The sequence below is a fragment of the Chrysemys picta genome, chromosome 13 (genome assembly GCF_011386835.1).
Source record: "Chrysemys picta bellii isolate R12L10 chromosome 13, ASM1138683v2, whole genome shotgun sequence".
NCBI lineage: Eukaryota > Metazoa > Chordata > Testudines > Emydidae > Chrysemys > Chrysemys picta.
In genome coordinates, this window is record NC_088803.1 from 252,427 (window position 1) to 276,911 (window position 24,485).

General features: G+C 51.7%; 3 protein-coding genes across 3 annotated transcripts; all 3 read left to right on the forward strand.

The window, feature by feature from the left end:
- Positions 1–3,757: 3,757 nt before the first annotated feature.
- On the forward strand, positions 3,758–4,690 carry LOC101937161 (putative olfactory receptor 10D4). Its single transcript, XM_005312846.1, has one exon. The coding sequence runs from the start codon at positions 3,758–3,760 to the stop codon at positions 4,688–4,690; it is 933 nt and encodes a 310-aa protein (XP_005312903.1).
- Positions 4,691–12,723: 8,033 nt separating this feature from the next.
- On the forward strand, positions 12,724–13,656 carry LOC101937423 (olfactory receptor 10D3-like). Its single transcript, XM_005312847.2, has one exon. It carries the CDS (start codon positions 12,724–12,726, stop codon positions 13,654–13,656), a length of 933 nt encoding a protein of 310 aa, XP_005312904.2.
- A 4,897-nt stretch (positions 13,657–18,553) lies between these two features.
- Positions 18,554–19,513, forward strand: LOC101937705 (putative olfactory receptor 10D4). Its single transcript, XM_005312848.2, has one exon. The coding sequence runs from the start codon at positions 18,554–18,556 to the stop codon at positions 19,511–19,513; it is 960 nt and encodes a 319-aa protein (XP_005312905.1).
- Positions 19,514–24,485: the final 4,972 nt, after the last annotated feature.

The window sequence follows — 24,485 nt, forward strand, 5'->3', positions numbered from 1 at the left end:
GGCCAGGTGACACCTTGGCCCGGGAAACTGAACAAAGGCTGTGGGAGGGGTCGCTGAAGGCAGGGTGTTGGAAGCTGGCTGGTGAGATGGCTGGAAGGCAGAGATTGCTCTGACCTCCCAAGGGGGGCTGGGATGCCCTGGGACCCCAAGATGGACCTAACTGAGGGGGGCCCTGTTGTCTGTGCCTGCAAGACCTGTCTTGGACTGTATTCCTGTCATCCAAATAAACCTTCTGCTTTACTGGCTGGCTGAGAGTCATGGTGAATCGCAGGAAGCCGGGGGTGCAGGGCCCTGAGTCCCCCAATACTCCGTGACATCTACACTATAGAGCTTCCCAGCAATGTAGCTAACCACCGCCAACCCCTTAGATCAGGGGTCGGCAACCTTTGGCACGCGGCTCCCCAGGGTAAACACGCTGGCGGGCCGGGCCGGTTTGTTTACCTGCTGTATCCGCAGGTTCGGCCGATTGCGGCTCTCACTGGCCGCGGTTCACCGCTCCAGGCCAATGGGGGCTGCAGAAAGTGGTGCAGGCCGAGAGATGTGCTGGCCGCCGCTTCCTGCAGCCCCCATTGGGCTGGAGTGGTGAACCGCGGCCAGTGGGAGCTGCGATCCGCTGAACCTGCGGATGCGGCAGGTAAACAAACCGGCCTGGCCCGCCAGTGTGCTTACCCTGGGGAGCCGCGTGCCAAAGGTTGCCGATCCCTGGTGTAGATGCACAGTAGAGGTGCAAGATGAGACTTATGTATCAGAGGGGTAGCCATGTTAGTCTGAATCTGTAAAAAGCAACAGAGGGTCCTGTGGCACCTTTAAGACTAACAGAAGTATTGGAGCATAAGCTTTCGTGGGTGAATGCCCACTTCATCAGACGCAAGTAATGGAAAATTCCATTACTTGCGTCTGATGAAGCGGGCATTCACCCACGGAAGATAAGACTTGTGTCTATTCCTCTTACCTGACTAGTGAAGGAACAACTTTCGATCACTTAAATCAGCTGCAATCCACTGAAGACCCTTTCTCCTGACCCCTGATTGTGCAAAGGGGTGGGTAAGAGAACACGTGTGAGGCCCAGAAAGAAGCCGAGCGACGTTCATCCCGATGTAGAGAGGAGGGTGTGATGGCTAATGCTCGGACTGGAACTCAGGAAATCTGAACTAGATGCCCAGCTCTTCCACACACTCCCTTTGTGACCTTACACACCTCGATCAGATTGAGAATTTCAAAAAGCCAGTAGGAATTAAGTGTCCAATGCCCACTGCACTTGAATGAGTTTTGAGAGCCTGGCTCCTTTGACAATCAAACCCTGAAATTCTCTGTGCCTCAGTTCCCCCTTGTAAAATGGGGCTGGTAATTCTTTATTTAGGTGGTGAACTCTGAATGGCCAAGCCTGTCTGACTCTGTCTGAGCGGCAGGGCTGCCCAGAGGATTCAGGGGGCCTGGGGCAAAGCAATTTCGGGGGCCCCTTCCATAAAAAAACAGTTGCAATACTATATTCTCATGGGAGCCCCTGCGAGGCCTGGGGCCTGGGGCAAATTGCCCCACTTATCCCCCCCCCCCCCCCCCGGGCGGCCCTGCTGAGCAGCACCCAGAACAACAGTGCCAGGCTCCTCACGGAGTTGGGGGGGGGGCTGCTATACTACGAAAAGTGATGAGAAGTGGTGCGCAGGACGTATGCTGCCCTCTGTCCGCACAGTGGTGAATTTCACTCTCACACGTAACCACACAGGGGCACAGAGACACAGAGAAGGGGCAGGGGGACAGCAGGGGACACAAACCAAGGACAAAGCTCTGTTGGCTTCAGAGGCCTCCAGCTGCACCTCTGGCCCAGGTTGCTCCTATTTCACACCCCTGCCGGGAATTCTCTGGCGTGTGTCACACGGCAGGAGAGCCTAGACCAGCATGAACGTCCCCTCCCCCCTTACAATGTCGGGGTCAGATTCTCAGCTGGTAGAAATCTACACAGCTCCTTTGATCCCAGTGGAGTTACTCCTGATTTACACCAGGGCGCGCGGCTGAGAGGGGAAACAGCCCCAGGGAATCCAATGGAGTCCCCCAGGAGTCAGGTCAGGGGGAGCGAGAGCAGAATCCGGACCCCGGTGGAGCGGGGGATCTGGCTCTTTCAGTTCAATGGCGCTACAGTTATTGATGCCGGCGGAGGACCTGGTCCCGGGGGTCTATGAGCGTTATGGACAATGATGCAGAATCTCCGTTAATTGGCGACTCTGCCGAGGTCTCAGCCTGGGAGCCTGGCGGGATTCAGGGCCCTGGTCCCGACGGGCCCGAAAGGTATTTAAAGACCATGGAGAGCCGTAAGGAGGTTGGAAGCTGTGAGAAAGCTGTGGGGCTCGGCAGCAGTGTGGGGGATACGCTGTGGCAGCCCTCGCTAGCTTCGGAGCGGATTAGGTCTCCGGGTTGGATACCAAGAGCCCAGGCTGTGCCCCTCTCCTGGGCGATGGGCCGTTTGGGATAAGGAAGCTGGATGGTGCTACAGAGGAGTCACGGCCGGGGACAGAAAGAAGAATTCCAGCCAGCTGGAGCGGCCCCTCCCAATGCAGCCAGTGTAAGACTCCTGCTTCGGTAAAGTCCTTCTCGCTCTGTCCCTCAGTCTCTGCCTGTCTCTGAATCTGCCAGTCTCTGTCTCGCGCCGAGGAAGATGTCAGCCCAATATTTTCTTTAGAGAGAAATCGATCGATCCGTCCGTCCATCCTTCTCTGTGTGCCTGCCTGCCAGTCTGTCTGTCTGTGTGTATCTATCCTTTATCTCCCTCTCTCCATGTGTTACAGCCCCAACCCGCCAGCGTCTCCCCTTCAGCCCAGCCTCTCCTGCATGGGGAAAACTCCCCGGCCAGATGCAAACAGACACTTCGTTATTGTCCTTCAAATCTCACCTTAAAAATCCCTCTGGCAGGTTATCCCCAGAGCCCAGCCTGCTGATCACAGCCGAGCAGATGACAAGCTGCAGCCAGGGGTGTTGGAACAATTTGTGTCGTGGGGGTGCTGAGAGCCATTGAACCAAACTGTGAACGCTGGAAATGATGGAAAACACGTCAAGCCAGTGGTTGCAGCTGCCCCCCCCCCCCCCCCCGAGTTCCAGCATCTCTGGGTGTGACTATTCCCCTTCTCCTTCTTTCCTTTTTCTTCTCTCTCTAACCCCAGGAAAAAACCTCAAACAATTCACATCATTAACAAAGCTGGGACAATTCTTCCGCACATTCATTGGTTTGTAATTTCCATCCTCCTCCTCTTTCTGAACAGAAACATTAGCATCCCTAGTATTTATAACAGCTAAGGCCTTCCAAAAGAAAGCACTGCACTGCACACAGGGTAATACCTCTGTGGAGAGGGTGAGAGAGAGAAAGAAGAAACCACATGAGAAATTTTAGCCACAAACAGAAGGCCCCGTGGTACTGTGAAGATAAGGGTGGGGCAAAGGCCTAGATAGAATAGAATTGAAGACATTGGAATAGGACAGGAGAGAAGAGAAGAAACTGGACTAGAACAGAATAGAATAGATGTTCCCTTTGTTCGTCTCTGGACTGTAGGATCTTCAAGGCAGACACTTTCTCTCTCTACATTCAGCGCCAGCACATTAAGACCCTGACCCCAGCTGGCATTACACTGATAGAAATATACATCACTCCTAATGACGGTGAGTCATGGGGGCAGTGGAAGGAAGGGTGAGCATTGCAGCTATAGAATGACGGGTCTCTTTGTTTCTCACTGGCATTATTTCTCTCCCCTACCCCAGGAATGAATCCCACATGGGGCTGGTCAACCACACTCTGGTGACTCATTTCATCCTCTTAGAAATCCCCAACACCGACGGCCTCCAGACCATCCTCTTCGTCACCTTCTTAGCCTTCTACCTCTGCACCCTGTTGGGCAACCTGCTCATCTTCTCAGCCATTCTCGCTGACGCCCGCCTGCACACCCCCATGTACTTCTTCCTCTGCAACCTCTCTATTGTGGACCTTGGATTCTCTTCCATCAGCACCCCTAAGTTGCTGGCCAACATCTGGGTGAAGAGTAGAACCATCTCGCTGGGCGGGTGCATGTCCCAGGTCTTCTTCTGGCACTTCCTGGGCAGCACCGAGTGCCTGCTCTACACCGTCATGGCCTACGACCGGTACGTGGCCATCTGCCACCCACTGCGCTACCTGCTCATCATGAACCGGAGGGTGTGCGCCCTCCTGGCTGCCGGCACCTGGATCACCAGCTCCTTCCACGCCACCATCCTCACCAGCCTGACCTTCACGCTGCCCTACTGCGGGTCCAACGTGGTGGACTATTTCTTCTGTGACATCTTCCCGGTGGTCAAGCTGGCCTGTGCGGACACGTACATCATTGAGACTGTGACCTTCACCAACACTGGTATGGTGTCCATGACCTGCTTCCTCCTCATCCTCGCCTCCTACATCTGCATAGTCTACTCTGTCCTGAAGATGAACTCAGCCGAAGGGCGGCGCAAAGCAGTCTCCACTTGTGCCTCACATCTGGCGGTGGTGATGCTGTTCTTTGGGCCCTGCGCCCTGATCTACACTCAGCCCCAGCTGAGCAATGTGCTGGTGACCCCTGTGCAGATCTTCAGCAACGTGGTCACGCCCATGCTGAACCCGGCCATCTACACGCTGAGGAACAAGGAGGTGAAAGCGGCTCTGAGAAAACTGAGAGGGGGTCAAATGCCTCCACGTTGATGTGCGGCAGCTGCAGGGGTAGCATGTGGGTCTGTTTGGAAATACATCAAGAAATACATCTGCATGGCAGCTCTTGCATCTGAAGAAGTGAGGTTCTTACCCACGAAAGCTTATGCTCACAGTACTTCTGTTAGTCTCAAAGGTGCCACAGGACCCTCTGTTGCTTTTTACAGATTCAGACTAACACGGCTACCCCTCTGATACATGGCAGCTCTGTGGCTCTTGTGAGCTTCTCTGTCTCTCCCCATAACCACACAGCCCCTATCTATCTTTGTGGATCTCTACAAGTCATAGAAATGCTCCTAAAAATACTGAGCTGTCTTTGACATGCTGTGAGGTTGCATTTTCAAAGCTGCCTGAGGGACAGGCACACTCAGCCTGTTTTCAAATTAATAGGAATTGGAGATCCAAATGTTGTAGAGGACTTTGAAAATCTTGCCCGTATTACACAGATCTACATAGCTCAAACTCTTTACGTCCATCATTATAACGTAGGTTTTCTAATCCTTCAATTATCCTCATGGCTCTTCTCTGATTCCTCTCCAATTTATCAGCACCCGTCTGGAATTGTGAACACCAGAACTGGACACAGTATTCCACCATTGGTCGAACCAGTGCCAAACAGGGAGGTAAAATCACCTCTATGCTCGTACTCGAGATTCCTCAGTTATGCACTCCAGGGTCACATTAGGTCTTCTGGCCACAGCATCGCCCTGGGAGCTCACGTTCAGCTGATTTTCCACCATGACCCCTGTCATAAACATACAGCTAAGGGGAGAATAAAATCCCTCCTTTACCTGTAAAGGGTTAAGAAGCTCAGAGAACCTGGTTGGCACCTGACCAAAAGGACCAATAAGGGGAGAAGATACTTTCAAATCTCTGGGGGAAGGTTTTTGTTTTGTTCTCTTTGTCTTGTTCTCTCCAGGTCAGTGAGGAACCAGGGCAGGGAAAATACATCTCCTAAAGCAGTGGTTCTCAAACTTTTGTACTGGTGACCCCTTTCACATAGCAAACCTCTGAGTGCGACGCCCCCCACATATACATTAAAAACACTTTTTAAATATATTTAACACCATTATAAATGCTGGATGGAAAGCAGGCTTTAGGGTAGAGGCTGACAGCTCACGACCCCCCCATGTAATAACCTTGCGACCCCCTGAGGGGTCCTAACCCCCAGTTTGAGAACCCCTGTCCTAAAGCCATATCTGAACTAAGCATCTAAGATTACAAATTGTAAGTAATAGGAAGGAAATGCGTTAGATTATCTTTTGTTGTAGCTTGTGAATTTTCCCTAAGTTAAGAGGGAGGTTTATACCTGTGTTTTTTTTTGTAACTTTAAAGTTTTGTGTAGAGGGGAATCCTCTGTGTTTTGAATCTGATTACCCTGTAAAATTACCTTCCATACTGATTTTACAGAGGTGCTTCTTTTACTTTTTCTTTATAATAAAGTTCTGCTTTTAAGAACCTGATTGGTCTTTAGTGTCCTAAAAACCCAAGGGCTGGTCTGTGCCCACTTTGTTAACCTATTTGGTTGGTATATTATTCTCAAGCCTCCCCAGGAAAGGGGGTGAAGGAGCTTGGGGGGATTTGGGGAGAAACAGGAACGGCAAGTGGTTCTTTTCCTGAATTTTTGTCTAACTCACTTGGTGGTGGCAGCGATACCATTCCAAGGACAAGGAAGAATTTGTGCCATGGGGGAGTTTTTAACCTAAGCTGGTAGAGATAAGCTTATGGGGTCTTTCATGCGGGTCCCCACATCTGTACCTCAGAGTTCAGAGTGGGGAGGGAACCCTAACAACCTCCAAATCTTTTTCAGAGTCACTGCTCCCCAGGAGAGAGGCCCCCGTCCTGTAAGCAGAGCCTCGGATCTTTGTTCCTAGATGTACAAGCTTATGTTTAACTGCAGTAAAATGAACATTGTTTACTTGCAGTCCCTTACTAAGTGATCCAGATCCCGACTGTGAAATAGATCGGTGGAGGTATTCAAGGCTTAGGCTTAGGTTTAGGATGGAAGTAGGTGGATTTTTCCCAGGGTGAGGGAGGAGCACACTGGTGTTATCCTAGGCTTAGCGTTAGGGAAAAGGTCAAAGGAATTCTGCTTGGCTTGAGGTTGGGCAGTTGGGCTACACTAGGGTTCAGGTGGCGCATGCAGTCAAAGTTACTAAGGGTTCGGGTAAGGCAGGAAGTGAATACATTTATGGCAGGGTTTATGCGGGCTAGGCAGGAAGTTATGCAAATGACGTCATATCTTTGGGGCTCAGTTCCCCACCTGAGACAGTGCGGTAAAAATTATTCCTTTCTCTCCCCCCGTTTCTGTTGTAAGCTCTTCGGGGCAGTTGCTGTCTCTCTCTGTGTGTCAGTGCAGCACCTCTTGCACCTGGGCCTCCAGGCCTCCCATATAACAGAAACAATAACGTACTGTTCAGAATTATCACTGACTCCTCGGACGTGGGTTTTAACCTTGTGCCCTTAAATGAAAATATAATAAATAAAAAAAGTGAAAGGAACCTGGGTAGATAACATCTCCCTGCAGAACAGCGCATGCAAGCCCAACGTCCGGCCCCAGAAACAGCCCTGACGCCGGGGGAAGAGCGCCCCCTACTGAGCTGCCTGCACCACTCCCTGCACCACAGCGCCCCTTTTGTACTGCTGGGTTCATCCTGAATTTTCTCAGTTGTTTCGTTGCACTGGTCCAGGGAACCATAAGAACATAAGACCATAAGAACGGCCGTACCGGGTCAGACCAAAGGTCCATCCAGCCCAGTATCCTGTCTACTGACAGTGGCCAATGCCAGGTGCCCCGGAGGGAGTGGACCAACAGGCAATGATCAGGTGATCACTCTCCTGCCATCCATCTCCATCCTCTGACAGACAGAGGCTAGGGACACCATTCCTTACCCGTCCTGGCTAATAGCCATTAATGGACTTAACCACCATGAATTTATCCAGTTCTCTTTTAAATGCTGTTATAGTCCTAGCCTTCACAACCTCCTCAGGTAAGGAGTTCCACAAGTTGACTGTGTGCTGCGTGAAGAAGAACTTCCTTGTATTTGTTTTAAACCTGCTGCCTGTTAATTTCATTTGGTGACCCCTAGTTCTTGTATTATGGGAATAAGTAAATAACTTTTCCTTATCCACTTTCTCCACATCACTCATGATTTTATAGACCTCTATCATATCCCCTCTTAGTCTCCTCTTTTCCAAGCTGAAAAGTCCTAACCTCTTTAATCTCTCCTCATATAGGACCCGTTCCAAACCCCTAATCATTTTAGTTGCCCTTCTCTGAACCTTTTCTAGTGCCAGTATATCTTTTTTTAGATGAAGAGACCACATCTGTACGTAGTATTTGAGATGTGGGCGTACCATCAATTTATATAAGGGCAATAATATATTCTCAGTCTTATTCTCTATCCCCTTTTTAATGATTCCTAACATCCTGTTTGCTTTTTTGACCGTCTCTGCACACTGCGCGGACATCTTCAGAGAACAATCCACGGTGACTCCAAGATCTTTTTCCTGACTTGTTGTAGCTAAATTAGCCCCCATCATATTGTATGTATAGTTGGGGTTATTTTTTCCAATGTGCATTACTTTACATTTATCCACATTAAATTTCATTTGCCATTTTGTTGCCCAATCACTTAGTTTTGTGAGATCTTTTTGAAGTTCATTACAGTCTGCATTGGTCTTAACTATCTTGAGCAATTTAGTATCATCTGCAAACTTTGCCACCTCGCTGTTTACCCCTTTCTCCAGATGATTTATAAATAAGTTGAATAGGATTGGTCCGAGCACTGACCCTTGGGGAACACCACTAGTTACCCCTCTCCATTCTGAGAATTTACCATTAATTCCTACCCTTTGTTCCCGGTCTTTTAACCAGTTCTCAATCCATGAAAGGACCTTCCCTTTTATCCCATGACAACTTAATTTACGTAAGAGCCTTTGGTGAGGAACCTTGTCAAAGGCTTTCTGGAAATCTAAGTACACTATGTCCACTGGATTGTCCTTGTCCACATGTTTGTTGACCCCTTCAAAGAACTCTAATAGATTAGTAAGACACGATTTCCTTTTACAGAAACCATGTTGACTATTGTTCAACAGTTTATGTTTTTCTATGTGTCTGACAATTTCCAAAGAGCCACAAATCCAGACTCTGGTGAGACTGAGAGAAGAAAACCTGGAATGGAAGATCAGGGCATAAGTTGTGAACATTAATTTGAAAAACCACAATAGATTCTGATAGACAATGGGAAACCTCCACTGACCTCCAAGCTGGGATATTGTGTGGCCAGAGAGGGAGAAGCCGGGAGAGCAGGCGGCTGTAGTATTTGTAACTGAGAACTGTATCAATTCATCACACCTACATTTAAAGAGCCCATGGGAATTATTTGCCGACCATTATCTTGTGGCTAAGACAAAGACCTGGGACACAGGAGATCTGGGTTCCTGTACAGGCTCTGTAGAAGACTCCCTATTTGCTCTTGAGTAACACTAAATCGCATTGTGCCTCAGTTTCCCCACCTGTTATATACAAGGATAATTAAATCCTTTGTCACTCTCAGCTATTAAATGTGTATCACATTCAGGCTGGGACTGTCTCTATGTGTTGGTGCTGGGTGTAGGAGAAAGGGGCCCACGACTCAGTTCCAGACTATAGGTCCTTCCATAATACCCATGATAACAATAGTGATAATACAAATTAAAATAGTCAAATGCGGTTCCGGCTCCGGTGTACATGGCAGTGACACATGGACTTCAGCTGATGCAGCCAAGAATAACTTCTGAGCCTGGTACCAGCGCAGTGAGAAGGCCCAGCCTGGGGACTCATTAAAAATGTCAACATTTTAATTAACCCCAACGGCCATTGCACCCCGTGGGATGGTCTGACTGGGCTGGGGATAACACAGCTACAGAGATTAATTATACCGTCTGCTTCTGCCCCCTCGTCCTGGCTCCCAAGTAAGACGCCCCCCAGAGAAGAGCGGGAAATGATAGCGATTAGCGGAATCGCAAGGGGCCTTATTAAAACTGTGGTGCTGGGACACCACAAATAGATTGATGAGATCATTGCTGGAAACCCCCCTAATCTAGCCCTGTCTCTCTCACATACCTCTCTGTGTGGTGTCTATAGATTTGTCTACATCAGCGGTTTTCAAACTGTGGGTCGGGATCCCGATGTGGGCCCCACCCCATTCTAATGGGGTCGCTAGGGCTCGCTTAGACTTCCTGGGGCAAGGGGATGAAGCCAAAGTCCAAGCCCCAATGTCTGGGGCCGAAGATGCAGTGGGGCTGAGATTACAGGCCCTCGGCCTGGGGCTGAAGCCTGCAGGCCAGTGGAGCTTTGGCTCTGTCCGCCCTGCCTGGGGTGGCTGGGCTCGGGTGGGCTCAGGCTTCGGTCCCTCCTCCTGGGGTCATATTGTAATTTTTTTTGTCAGAAGGGAGTCGTGGTTTGATAACCTCCGGTCTACACTATAGAGCTTCCCACTGATGTAGCTAACCGCTGCCAACCTCTCCGCCTAGAGGCACAGCAGAGGTGCAAGACGAGGTTTGTGTCTATTCCGCTTACATGGCTAGTGAGGGAGCAGGTTTTGTTAACGTAAATGAGCCGTAATCCTCTAAAGACCCTTTCTCCTGACCCCTGATTGTGCAAAGGGGTGGGCAAGAGAACAAGCGCAAGGCCCAGAAGGACGCAGCGCGACGTTCATCCCAATGACAAGAGGAGGGATGGCATTGATAACCCTTCTATGTTTGGGTTTAGAGAGATAGACACTGAAAAGCAGCGTCTCTCTCACACGGTCTATCTCACACTGCACCCAGTACACTGGTGCCATGATCGTCTTAGAGTTGGGGAGGGAGGCGGGAGGGTTACTGTGCTGCCAAAAATGACTCAATGCTCTTCTTGAAGTCTCTTCCGTACTGCGAAGAGTGATGAGAAGTGGTGCCCAGGACGTATGCTGCCCTCTGTCCGCACAGCGGTGAATTTCACCCTCACACGTAACCACACAAGGGCACAGAGACACAGAGAAGGGGCAGGGGGACAGCAGGGGACACAAACCAAGGACAAAGCTCTGTTGGCTTCAGAGGCCTCCAGCTGCACCTCTGGCCCAGGTTACTCCTATTTCACACCCCTGCGGGGAATTCTCTGGTGTTGTCACACGGCAGGAGAGCCTAGACCAGCATGAACGTCCCCTCCCCCCTTACAATGTCGGGGTCAGATTCTCAGCTGGTAGAAATCTACACAGCTCCTTTGATCCCAGTGGAGTTACTCCTGATTTACACCAGGGCGCGCGGCTGAGAGGGGAAACAGCCCCAGGGAATCCAATGGAGTCCCCCAGGAGTCAGGTCAGGGGGAGCGAGAGCAGAATCCGGACCCCGGTGGAGCGGGGGATCTGGCTCTTTCAGTTCAATGGCGCTACAGTTATTGATGCCGGCGGAGGACCTGGTCCCGGGGGTCTATGAGCGTTATGGACAATGATGCAGAATCTCCGTTAATTGGCGACTCTGCCGAGGTCTCAGCCTGGGAGTCTGGCGGGATTCGGGGCCCTGGTCCCGATGGGCCCAAAGGGGATTTAAAGACCATGGAGAGCCGTAAGGAGGCTGGAAGCTGTGAGAAAGCTGTGGGGCTCGGCAGCAGTGTGGGGGATACGCTGTGGCAGCCCTCGCTAGCTTCGGAGCGGATTAGGTCTCCGGGTTGGATACCAAGAGCCCAGGCTGTGCACCTCTCCTGGGCGATGGGCCGTTTGGGATAAGGAAGCTGGATGGTGCTACAGAGGAGTCACGGCCGGGGACAGAAAGAAGAATTCCAGCCAGCTGGAGCGGCCCTTCCCAATGCAGCCAGTGTAAGACTCCTGCTTCGGTAAAGTCCTTCTCGCTCTGTCCCTCAGTCTCTGCCTGTCTCTGAATCTGCCAGTCTCTGTCTCGCGCCGAGGAAGATGTCAGCCCAATATTTTCTTTAGAAAGAAATCGATCGATCCATCCATCCATCCTTCTCTGTGTGCCTGCCTGCCAGTCTGTCTGTCTGTGTGTATCTATCCTTTATCTCCCTCTCTCCATGTGTTACAGCCCCAACCTGCCAGCGTCTCCCCTTCAGCCCAGCCTCCCCTGCACGGGGAAAACTCCCCGGCCAAATGCAAACAGACACTTTGTTATTGTCCTTCAAATCTCACCTTAAAAATCCCTCTGGCAGGTTATTCACAGACCCCAGCCTGCTGATCACAGCCGAGCAGATGACAAGCTGCAGCCAGGGGTGTTGGAACAATTTATGTCATGGGGGTGCTGAACCAAACTGTGAACACTGGAAATGATGGAAAATACGTCAAGCCAGGGGGTTCAGCCACCCCCCCAGCCTCCCGAGTTCCAGAACCTCTGGGTGTGGCTATTCCCCTTCTCCTTCTTTCCTTTTCCTTCTCTCTCTAACCCCAATAAAAAACCCCAAACAATCATTAACAAAGCTGGGGCAATTCTTCACCGCATTCATTGGTCTGTATGTTCCATCCTCCTCCTCTTCCTTAACAGAAACATGCAGCACTATGTGCTTTTATAAAAACGATACTCTACCCAAAGAAGGCACTGCAATGCAGAGAGGGCCATCTCTCTGCGGAGAGGAGGAGAGAGAACAAACCACATGACAAATGTTAGATAGAATCAGACGTCTCTAATGTAGCATGGTGATAAGAGTGGGGTGAAGGCCCAAATAGAATAGAATTGAAGAAAATGGAATAAGACAGGAGAGAAGAGAAGAAACTAGGATAGAATAGAATGGAACAAAATAGAATAGACGTCCCCTTTGTCTGTTCATTTCTGGACTGTAAGGCCTTCAAGGCAGCCATTTTCTCTCTCTATGTTCAGCACCAGCCCAGTGAGGCCCTGACACCAAGTGGCATTACAATGATAGAAATTTACACCGCTCCTAGTGACAGTGAGTCGTGGGGGCAGTGGAAGGAAGGGTGAGCATTGCAGCTATAGAATGACGGGTCTCTTTGTTTCTCACTGGCATTATTTCTCTCCCCTACCCCAGGAATGAGTCCCACATGGGGCGGGTCAACCACACTATGGTGACTCATTTCATCCTCTTAGGGATCCCCAACACCGACGGCCTCCAGACCATCCTCTTCATCACCTTCTTAGCCTTCTACCTCTGCACCCTGTTGGGCAACCTGCTCATCTTCTCAGCCATCCTCGCTGACCCCCGCCTGCACACCCCCATGTACTTCTTCCTCTGCAACCTCTCTGTGCTGGACATTGGAATCTCTTCCATCAGCATCCCTAAATTGCTGGCCAACCTCTGGGCTCAGAGCAGGTACATCTCGCTGGGCGGGTGCATGTCCCAGGTCTTCTTCTGGCACTTCCTGGGCAGTACCGAGTGCCTGCTCTACACCGTCATGGCCTACGACCGGTACGTGGCCATCTGCCACCCGCTGCGCTACCTGCTCGTCATGAACCGGAGGGTGTGCGCCCTCCTGGCCGCTGGCACCTGGATCACCAGCTGCTTCCACGCCACCATCCTCACCAGCCTGACCTTCACGCTGCCCTACTGCGGGTCCAACGTGGTGGACTATTTCTTCTGTGACATCTTCCCTGTGGTCAAGCTGGCCTGTGCGGACACGTACGTCATCGAGACTGTGAGCTTCACCAATATTGGGGTGGTGCCCATGACCTGCTTCCTCCTCATCCTCGCCTCCTATGTCAGGATCATCTACTCCGTCCTGAAGATGAACTCAGCCGAAGGGCGGCGCAAAGCAGCCTCCACTTGCACCTCGCATCTAGTGGTGGTGACGCTGTTCTTCGGGCCCTGTGCCCTGGTCTACACACAGCCCCAGCTAAGCAAAGTGCTGGTGACCCCTGTGCACATATTCGGCAACGTGGTCACGCCCATGCTGAACCCGGCCATCTACACTCTGAGGAACAAGGAGGTGAAAGCGGCTCTGAGAAAACTGAGAGGGGGTCCAACGCCTGCACGTTGATGCAGTGAGGCAGCTGCAGGAGTAGCATTTGGGTCTGCATAGAAATACATCGACAAACACACCTGTATGGCTGCTCCGTGGCTCTTGTGAACCTCTGTCTCTCCCCATCCCCACACAGTCCCTCTCTATCTATGTGGATCTCTACAAGTCATAGAAATGCTCCTAAAAATACCGAGCTGTCTTTGACATACTGTAAGGCTGATCTTTTCAAAGCCACTTGAGGGACAGGCACACTCAGCCTGCATCAAAATTGATAGGAACTGGAGACCCAAACCTTGTAGAGGATTTTGAAAATCTCAGCCTTATTACCCAGCTCTACATAGCTCGAACTCTTTAACCCTATCATTATAAGGCTGTTTTTCTAATCCTTCAGTTATTCTCATGGGTCTTCTCTGATTCCTCTCCAATTTATCAGCACCTGTCTGGAATTGTGAACACCAGAACTGGACACAACGTATTCTACCAGTGTTCACACCAGTGCCAAACAGGGAGGTAAAATCACCTCTATGCTCGTACTCGAGATTCCTCCTTTATGCATCCCAGGGTCGCATTAGCTCTTCTGGCCCGAGCGTCACACTGGGAGCTCACGTTCAGCTGATTCTCCACCACGACCCCAAATGTTTTTCAGAGTCACGGCTCCCCAGGAGATAGTCCCCTGTGCTATAAGCACAACCCTGATTTTTGTTTTCTAGATGTACGTGCATATGTTCAGCTGCATTGAAATGCACATTGTTTGCTTGCGCCCCCTTACCCAGCGATCCTGATCCCGACTGGGGAGGAGGTCAGAGGAGCTATTCCAGGGTTGGGGTTCAGAGGGAGGTCAGTGGAGTTTTCCCAGGGTGAGGGAGGAGGACACTGGTGTTAGCCTAGGGTTAGCGTTAGGGTCGGGGAAAAGGCCAAAGGAATTCTGCTCGGATTGAGGCAGGGCAGCTGGGTGACGTTAGGGTTCAGGTGACGCGTGAAGTCAATCAAGTTACCCAGGGTTTGGGTGAGGCAGGAAGTGAATACATTTATGGCAGGGTTTCTGAAGGCTAGGTAGGAAGTGAGGCGAATGACGTTATCTCTTTGGGGCTCAGTTCCCCAACTGAGAGACTGTGGTAAAAATTATTCTTTTCTCCCCCCCGTTTCTGTTGTAAGCTCTTCGGGGCAGGGGCTGTCTCTCGCTGTGTGTCAGTGCAGCACCCCTTGCACCTGGGCCTCCAGGCCTCACATACAACAGAAACAATAATGTACTGATCAGAATTATCACTGACTCCTCGGACGTGGGTTTTAGCCTTGTGTCCTTGACATGGAAAAAAATAAAAAAAGTGACAGGAACTTGGGGCAGATACCGTGAGCCAGGCCCCTGGTCCTGAGTGACCGTGGAGCGAGAAGCAGGGAGAGTAGGCAGCTATAGTATTTGTAACTGAGAACTGTATCAATTCATCACACCTACATTTAAAGAGCCCATGGGAATTATTTGCAAACCATTACCTTGTGGCTAAGACAAAGACCTGGGACACAGGAGATCTGGGTTCAAGTACAGGCTCTGTAGAAGACTCAATATTTGCCTTTGAGTAACTCATTAAATTGCTTCGTCCCTCAGTTTCCCCACCTGTTATATACACAGATAATTAAATCCTTTGTCACTCTCAGCTATTAAATGTGTATCACATTCAGGCTGGGCCTGTGTCTCTGTATCTGTGCTGGGTGTAGCACAAAGGGGCCCATGTCTCAGTCCCAGACTGTACGTTCCACCATAACACCCATGATAACAAGAGGGATAATACAAATTAAAATAGTCAAATGCAGTTCCGGCTCTGGTGTGTGTGGCAATGACACACGGAACTCAGCTGATGGAAACCAAGAATAACTTGTGAGCCTGGTACCAGTGCAGTGAGAAGGCCCAGCCTGGGGACTCATTAGAAATGTCAACATTTTAATTAATCCCAACGGCCATTGCACCCCGTGGGATGGTCTGACTGGGCTGGGGATAACACAGCTACAGAGATTAATTATACCGTCTGCTTCTGCCCCCTTGTCCTGGCTCCCAAGTAAGACACTCACCAGAGAAGAGCGGGAAATGATAGCGATTAGCGGAATCGCAAGGGGCCTTATTACAACTGCGGTGCTGGGACACCACAAATGGATCGATGAGATCACTGCTGGAGCCCCCCCAATCTAGCCCTGTCTCTCTCACATCCCTCTCTGTGTGGTGTCGATGGATTTGTCTACACTATAGAGCTTCCCAGCGATGTCGCTAACCACCGCCAACCCCTTAGTGTAGACGCACAGTAGAGGTGCAAGATGAAACTTGTGTCTATTCCGCTTACCTGGCTAGTGAAGGAGCAGCTTTCGCTCACTTAAATCAGCTGCAATCATCTAAAGACCCTTTCTCCTGACCCCTGATTGTGCAAAGGGGTGGGTAAGAGAACACGCGTGAGGCCCAGAAAGAAGCCGAGCGACGTTCATCCCGATGTAGAGAGGAGGGTGTGATGGCTAATGCTTGGACTGGAACCCAGGAAAGCTGAACTAGATGCCCAGCTCTTCCACACACTCCCTTTGTGACCTTACACAACTCGATCAGATTGAGAATTTCAAAAAGCCAGCAGGAATTAAGTGTCCAATGCCCACTGCACTTGAATGAGTTTTGGGATCCTGGCTCCTTTGACAATCAAACCCTGAAATTCTCTGTGCCTCAGTTCCCCCTTGTAAAATGGGGCTGGTAATTCTTACTGTGTTTGGTTTATTCAGATGGTGAACTCTGAATGGCCGAGCCTGTCTGAGTTTGTGTCTGAGCGGCAGCCAGAACAACAGTGCCAGGCTCTTCACGGAGTTGGGGGGGCTGCTATACTGCGAAAAGTGATGAGAAGTGGTGCGCAGGACGTATGCTGCCCTCTGTCCGCACAGCGGTGAATTTCACCCTCACACATAACCACACAAGGGCACAGAGACACAGAGAAGGGGCAGGGGGACAGCAGGGGACACAAACCAAGGACAAAGCTCTGTTGGCTTCAGAGGCCTCCAGCTGCACCTCTGGCCCAGGTTACTCCTATTTCACACCCCTGCGGGGAATTCTCTGGTGTTGTCACACGGCAGGAGAGCCTAGACCAGCATGAACGTCCCCTCCCCCCTTACAATGTCGGGATCAGATTCTCAGCTGGTAGAAATCTACACAGCTCCTTTGATGCCAGTGGAGTTACTCCTGATTTACACCAGAGCGCGCGGCTGAGAGGGGAAACAGCCCCAGGGAATCCAATGGAGTCCCCCAGGAGTCAGGTCAGGGGGAGCGAGAGCAGAATCCGGACCCCGGTGGAGCGGGGGATCTGGCTCTTTCAGTTCAATGGCAGTACAGTTATTGATGCCGGCGGAGGACCTGGTCCCGGGGGTCTATGAGCGTTATGGACAATGATGCAGAATCTCCGTTAATTGGCGACTCTGCCGAGGTCTCAGCCTGGGAGTCTGGTGGGATTCAGGGCCCTGGTCCCGACGGGCCCGAAAGGGATTTAAAGACCATGGAGAGCCGTAAGGAGGCTGGAAGCTGTGAGAAAGCTGTGGGGCTCGGCAGCAGTGTGGGGGATACGCTGTGGCAGCCCTCGCTAGCTTCGGAGCGGACTAGGTCGCCTCTCCTGGGCGATGGGCCGTTTGGGATAAGGAAGCTGGATGGTGCTACAGAGGAGTCACGGCCGGGGACAGAAAGAAGAATTCCAGCCAGCTGGAGCGGCCCCTCCCAATGCAGCCAGTGTAAGACTCCTGCTTCGGTAAAGTCCTTCTCGCTCTGTCCCTCAGTCTCTGCCTGTCTCTGAATCTGCCAGTCTCTGTCTCGCGCCGAGGAAGATGTCAGCCCAATATTTTCTTTAGAGAGAAATCGATCGATCCATCCATCCATCCTTCTCTGTGTGCCTGCCTGCCAGTCTGTCTGTCTGTCTGTATCTATCCTTTATCTCCCTCTCTCCATGTGTTACAGCCCCAACCTGCCAGCATCTCCCCTTCAGCCCAGCCTCTCCTGCACAGGGAAAACTCCCCGGCCAAATGCAAACAGACACTTCGTTATTGTCCTTCAAATCTCACCTTAAAAATCCCTCTGGCAGGTTATCCACAGAGCCCAGCCTGCTGATCACGGCCGAGCAGATGACAAGCTGCAGCCAGGGGTGTTGGAACAATTTGTGTCATGGGGGTGCTGAGAGCCATTGAAACGAACTGTGAACCCTGGAAATGATGGAAACGACGTCAAGGGAGAGGATGAGGTAGCCCCCCCGACCTGTGGCTATTCTTCATCTCCTTTCTCTTTCCTTCTCTTTCTATCCCCAATTAACCCCTCTATAATTCACAACATTCACAAAGCTGGGGCAATTCTTCCCCCCATTCAATTGTTTGTATGTTCCATCCTTGTCCTCTTCCTTAATACAAACATGGAGCAGCCCATGCAATTATAACAACAAAACCCTACCAAAACAAAGCTCTGCACTGCACAAACGGTCATCTCTCTGCAGAGACCCTGAGAGAGAGAACGAACCACACATGAGAAATGTTAGCCACAAATGAGAGGCTCTAAGGTACTGTGGTGATAAGGGTGGGGAAAGGGCCTAGATAGAATAGAATTGAAGCAGTTGGAATAGGACAGGAGAGAAGAGAAGAAACTGGAACAGAATAGAATAGAATTGATGTCCCCTTTTTTGTCTCTGGACTGTAGGATCTTCAAGACAGACATTTTCTCTCCCTACATTCAGTGCAAGCCCAGTGAGGCCCTGACCCCAACTGGCATTACAATGATAGAAATTTACACCGCTCCTAGTGACAGTGAGTCGTGGGGGCAGCGGAAGGAAGGGTGAGCATTGCAGCTATAGGATGACAGGTCTTTTCGTTTCAGTAACTCATTGGCATTATTTCACTCCCCATCCCCAGGAATGAGTCCCACATGGGGCTGGTCAACCACACTCTGGTGTCTCATTTCATCCTCTTAGGGATACCCAACACCGATGGCCTCCAGACCATCCTCTTCGTCACCTTCTTAGCCTTCTACCTCTGCACCCTGTTGGGCAACCTGCTCATCTTCTCAGCCATCCTCGCTGACGCCCGCCTGCACACCCCTATGTACTTCTTCCTCTGCAATCTCTCTGTGCTGGACATTGGAATCTCTTCCATCAGCATCCCTAAATTGCTGGCCAACCTCTGGGCTCAGAGCAAGGTCATCTCGCTGGGCGGGTGCATGTCCCAGGTCTTCTTCTGGCACTTCCTGTGCAGCACCGAGTGCCTGCTCTACACCGTCATGGCCTACGACCGGTACGTGGCCATCTGCCACCCGCTGCGCTACCTGCTCATCATGAACCGGAGGGTGTGCGCCCTCCTGGCTGCCGGCACCTGGATCACCAGCTCCTTCCACGCCACCATCCTCACCACCCTGACCTTCACGCTGCCCTACTGCAGGTCCAACGTGGTGGACTATTTCTTCTGTGACATCTTCCCAGTGGTCAAACTGGCCTGTGCGGACACGTACGTCATCGAGACTGTGAGCTTCATCAATATTGGGGTGGTGCCTATGACCTGCTTCCTCCTCATCCTCGCGTCCTACATCTGCATAGTCTACTCCGTCCTGAAGATGAACTCAGCCGAAGGGCGGCGCAAAGCAGCCTCCACTTGCGGATCACATCTGGCTGTGGTGACGCTGTTCTTTGGGCCCTGTGCCCTGGTCTACACGCAGCCCCAGCTGAGCAATGTGCTGGTGACCCCTGTGCAGATCTTTGGCAACGTGGTCACGCCCATGCTGAACCCGGCCATCTACACGCTGAGGAACAAGGAGGTGAAAGCGGCTCTGAGAAAACTGAGAGGGGGGGTCCAACGCCTGCACGTTGATGCAGTGAGGCAGCTGCAGGAGTAGCATTTGGGTCTGCATAGAAATACATCGACAAACACATCTGTATGGCTGCTCCATGGCTCTTGTGAACCTCTGTCTCTCCCCATCCCCACACCGTCCCTATCTAGTTATCTGGAGCTCTACAAATCATAGAAATACTTCGAAAAATACTGAGCTGTCTGACAAGCTGTAAGGCTGATCTTTTCAAAGCTGCCTGAGAGAGGCACACTCAGTCTGCATTAAAATTAATAGGAAGTGGAGACCCAAACCTTTTGAGGATTTTGAAAATCTCAGCCTTATTACACAGATCTACACAGCTTGATCTCTTTAACCCTATCATTATAAGGCAGGTTTGCTAATCCTTCAGTTATTCTCATGAGTCTTCTCTGCATCTTCTCCACTTTTTCCGCCACCGTCTGGAATTGTGAACACCAGAACTGGACACAATGTATTCTACCAGTGTTCACACCAGTGCCAAACAGGGAGGTAAAATCACCTCTATGCTCGTACTCGAGATTCCTCCTTTATGCATCCCAGGGTCACATTAGCTCTTCTGGCCTCAGCGTCGCACTGGGAGCTCACGTTCAGCTGATTCTCCACCTTGACCCCCAAATGCTTTTCAGAGTCACGGCTCCCCAGGAGAGAGACCCCAGTTCTCTAAGCACAGGCCTGATTCTTGTTTTCTAGATATATGTGTGTATGTTCAGCTGCACTGAAATGCACATTGTTTGCTTGCGCCCCCTTACCCAGAGATCCTGATCCCGACTGGGGAGGAGGTCGGAGGAGCTATTCCAGGGTTGGGGTTCGGATGGACATCAGTGCAGTTTTCCCAGGGTGAGGGAGGAGGACACTGGTGTTATCCTAGGGTTAGCGTTAGGGAAAAGGTCAAAGGAATTCTGCTCAGTTTGAGGTTGGGCAGCTGGATGACGTTAGGGTTCAAGTGACGCATTCAGTCAATGAAGTTACCCAGGGTCTGGGTGAGGCAGGAAGTGAATACATTTATGACAGGGTTTATGAGGACTAGGTAGGAAGTGAGGCGAATGACGTCATCTCTTTGGGGCTCAGTTCTCCACCTGAGACACTGTGGTAAAAATGATTTCTTTCTCCCCCCATTTCTGTTGTAAGCTCTTCGGGGCAGGGGCTGTCTCTCACTGTGTGTCAGTGCAGCACCTCTTGCACCTGGGCCTCCAGGCCTCCCATAAAACAGAAACAATAACGTACTGTTCAGAATTATCACTGACTCCTCGGACGTGGGCTTTAACCTTGTGCCCTTAAATGAAAATATAATAAATAAAAAAAGCGAAAGGAACCTGGGGTAGATTCCACGAGCCAGCCCCTGACCCTTCTCCCTGCAGAACAGCGCATGCAAGTCTGACATCTACTCCTGAGGAAATACTGTGTCAAAACGTTAAAAATTCCACACACAATATTTTAAAAATCTGCAAAAATCTGCATATTTTATTTGTCAAAATAGCATAATATAATCAGTCCCGTTTCAATTATTTTGGTAATTTATTTCAAAATACCTATCAACAAGTATGTCAGCAAATAGACAACAGCAAGAAATATTCCCCCAGGAGTTGAGAGTTAAAGAAACCCCTAGAACTGTAGTCAGCAACCTTTCAGAAGGTGTGTGCCGAGGCTTCATTTATTCACTCTAATTTAAGGTTTTGCGTGCCGGTAATACATTTTAACGTTTTAGAAGGTCTCTCTCTATAAGTCTATAATATATAACTAAACTATTGTTGTATGTAAAGTAAACAAAGTTTTTAAAATGTTTAAGAAGCTTCATTTAAAATTAAATTAAAATGCTGATCTTATCAGTTTAGCGCAGCGGTTCTTAACCTGGGGTGCACGCAACCCCTGGGGGTGCGAGACATGCGAGACTTTTTTAGAAGGTAAATCATCGAAAACACAAATTAAGCCCAAGCACCTAAGTACAACTACTTTGTTTCATCAAACCTGTGTATTTATTAACATTATACATGTTTTAACCATTACTGTAATATACAAAGTTTTTAAGTTTTCAAGTTTTTAAGGTAATTGTAGTGTAATTTTTGATAAGGGCTGCAGAGCGCTGGGACCAGGCCAGGAGCAGAGCCTGGCCTGGCTGCTGGTACCCCAGGCTGGCAGGAGGGCTTAGCAGGGCTGGAGGCCCGGACCCCGGCTGGCAGGGGGCCGGGCAGCTGGAACCCCAGACCAGCAGCGAGGTGAGCGGGGCTGGCGGCTGGAACCCCAAACCGGCAGCGGGCTGAGTGGGGCTGGTGGCCGGGACCCCGGCTGGCAGCAGCGTGCCAGTAAACATCAGCTCGCGTGCCACCTTTGGCACGCATGCTGCAGGTTGCCAACCCCTGCCCTAGAACAACCCAGTTCCAGGTGAAGAGTGTTGGAGGGGGCTGTATGGAGGCCCCAGAGCCCAGTCACCTGCACTCTCATCCCGCCAAGCCCAGCCAAGGGGCACCCCCGGCCCAGGCACCAGCTCCCCCCTGCCCACAGGACCCAGCCACGGAACATCCCCTGGCCCAGACACCAACATCCCCCTCCCCGCAGAGCCCAGCCACGGGGCACCCCCCCAGACCAGACACCAGCACCCCACTCCCCCCAGAGCCCAGCCACGGGGTACCCCTTAGCTCAGCCACCAACATCCCCATCCCCACAGGACCCAGCCATGAGGCACCCCCGGCCCAGACACCAACATCCCCCTCCCCCCAGAGCCCAGCCATGGGACACCCCCCAGCACAGGAACCAGCACCCCCTCCCCCCAGAGCCCAGCCATGGGGCACCCCCTGGCACAGGAACCAGCACCCGCCTCCCCCCAGAGCCCAGCCACGGGGCACCCCCAGCTCAGCCACCAACATCCCCCTCCCCTCAGGACCCAGACATGGAACATCCTCTAGCCCAGACACTAGCACTCCCCCCGCTCAGAACCCAGCCATGGGGCACCCCCCAGCACAGGCACCAGCACTCCCCTCCCCCAGGACCCAGCCACGGGGCACCCCCCCAGCTCAGACACCAGCACTCCCCTCCCCACAGGACCCAGCCATGAGGCACCCCCGGCCCAGACACCAACATCCCCCTCCCCCCAGAGCCCAGCCATGGGACACCCCCCGGCACAGGAACCAGCACCCCCTCTCCCCAGAGCCCAGCCACAGAACATCCCCTGGCCCAGACACCAACATCCCACTCTCCCCAGAGCCCAGCCACGGGGCACCCCTTAGCTCAGCCACCAACATCCCCCTCCCCCCAGGACCCAGCCATGGGGCACCCCTGGCCCAGACACCAACATCCCCCTCCCCCCAGAGCCCAGCCATGGGGCACCCCCCAGCTCAGACACCAGCACTCCCCTCCCCCCAGGACCCAGCCACGGGGCACCCCCCAGCTCAGACACCAGCACTCCCCTCCCCCCAGAGCCCAGCCATGGGGCACCCCCCGGCACAGGAACCAGCACACCCCCCCCAGGACCCAGCCATGGGGCACCCCTGGCCCAGACACCAACATCCACCTCCCCCCAGAGCCCAGCCACGGGGCACCCCCCAGCTCAGACACCAGCACTCACCTCCCCCCAGGACCCAGCCAAGGGGCACCCGCCCCGGCCCAGACACCAGCCCCCCCAGAGCCTTTACTACCCCCAGGCTCTTTACTGTCCTGCCCGGGGACATGGTGCGGTGCAGCCCTTCCTCACCCTTTGCTAGCGATGGGTCTCCCGGGCGCTCTCCTGCCCCAGGACAATGGGGATCAAGCAGAGCGAGCAGCGTCCGGCCCAGCCAGCCTGGGCGCTCCACTCACTGCGAGCTGGGCTCCACACAGTCCATTGGTCCCTAGTTGCACCAGGCAGCTCTGCCGCCCCGATTCTGTGGGGGAAACTGGGAATTCTGCGAAATTCTGCATCGTGCAGTGGTGCAGAATCCCCCCAGGAGTAAACATGCCAGCAGTAGAAACAGTCCTGACACCGAGGGAAGACCCCCCCCCCACTGAGCTGCCTGCACCATTCCCTGCACCGCAGCGCCCCCTTTGCAGTGCTGGGTTCATCCTGAATTTTCTCTGTGGTTTCTTTGCATTTGTCCAGGGAATCAATTTACAAAGAGCCTCAAATCCAGACTCTGGTGAGACTGAGAGAAGAAAACCTGGAATGGAAGATCAGGGCACAAGTTGCGCACATTGATTTGAAAAACTGAAGTAGATTCTGCTGGACAATGGGGAGGCTCCATTGACCGCCAAACAATGGGTATTGGGCGTCCGTAGAGGGAGAAGCCGGGAGAGCAGGCGGCTGTAGTATTTGTAACTGAGAACTGTATCAATTCATCACACCTACATTTAAAGAGCCCATGGGAATTATTTGCCGACCATTACCTTGTGGCTAAGACAAAGACCTGGGACACAGGAGATCTGGGTTCAAGTACAGGCTCTGTAGAAGACTCAATATTTGCCTTTGAGTAACTCATTAAATTGCTTCGTCCCTCAGTTTCCCCACCTGTTATATACACAGATAATTAAATCCTTTGTCACTCTCAGCTATTAAATGTGTATCACATTCAGGCTGGACCTGTGTCTCTGTATCTGTGCTGGGTGTAGCACAAAGGGGCCCATGTCTCAGTCCCAGACTGTACGTTCCACCATAACACCCATGATAACAATAGGGATAATACAAATTAAAATAGTCAAATGCAGTTCCAGCTCCGGTGTCCGTGGCAATGACACACGGAACTCAGCTGATGGAAACCAAGAATAACTTGTGAGCCTGGTACCAGTGCAGTGAGAAGGCCCAGCCTGGGGACTCATTAGAAATGTCAACATTGCACCCCGTGGGATGGTCTGACTGGGCTGGGGATAACACAGCTACAGAGATTAATTATACCGTCTGCTTCTGCCCCCTCGTCCTGGCTCCCAAGTAAGACACCCCCCAGAGAAAAGCGGGAAATGATAGCGATTAGCGGAATCGCAAGGGGCCTCATTACAACTGCGGTGCTGGGACACCACAAATGGATCGATGAGATCA

What these genes read in the sequence shown, in the direction of transcription:
- LOC101937705 (XM_005312848.2), top strand. Translation starts at nt 18,554, where the DNA reads ATGGGGCTGGTCAACCACACTCTGGTGTCTCATTTCATCCTCTTAGGG.
- LOC101937423 (XM_005312847.2), top strand. Translation starts at nt 12,724, where the DNA reads ATGGGGCGGGTCAACCACACTATGGTGACTCATTTCATCCTCTTAGGG.
- LOC101937161 (XM_005312846.1), top strand. Translation starts at nt 3,758, where the DNA reads ATGGGGCTGGTCAACCACACTCTGGTGACTCATTTCATCCTCTTAGAA.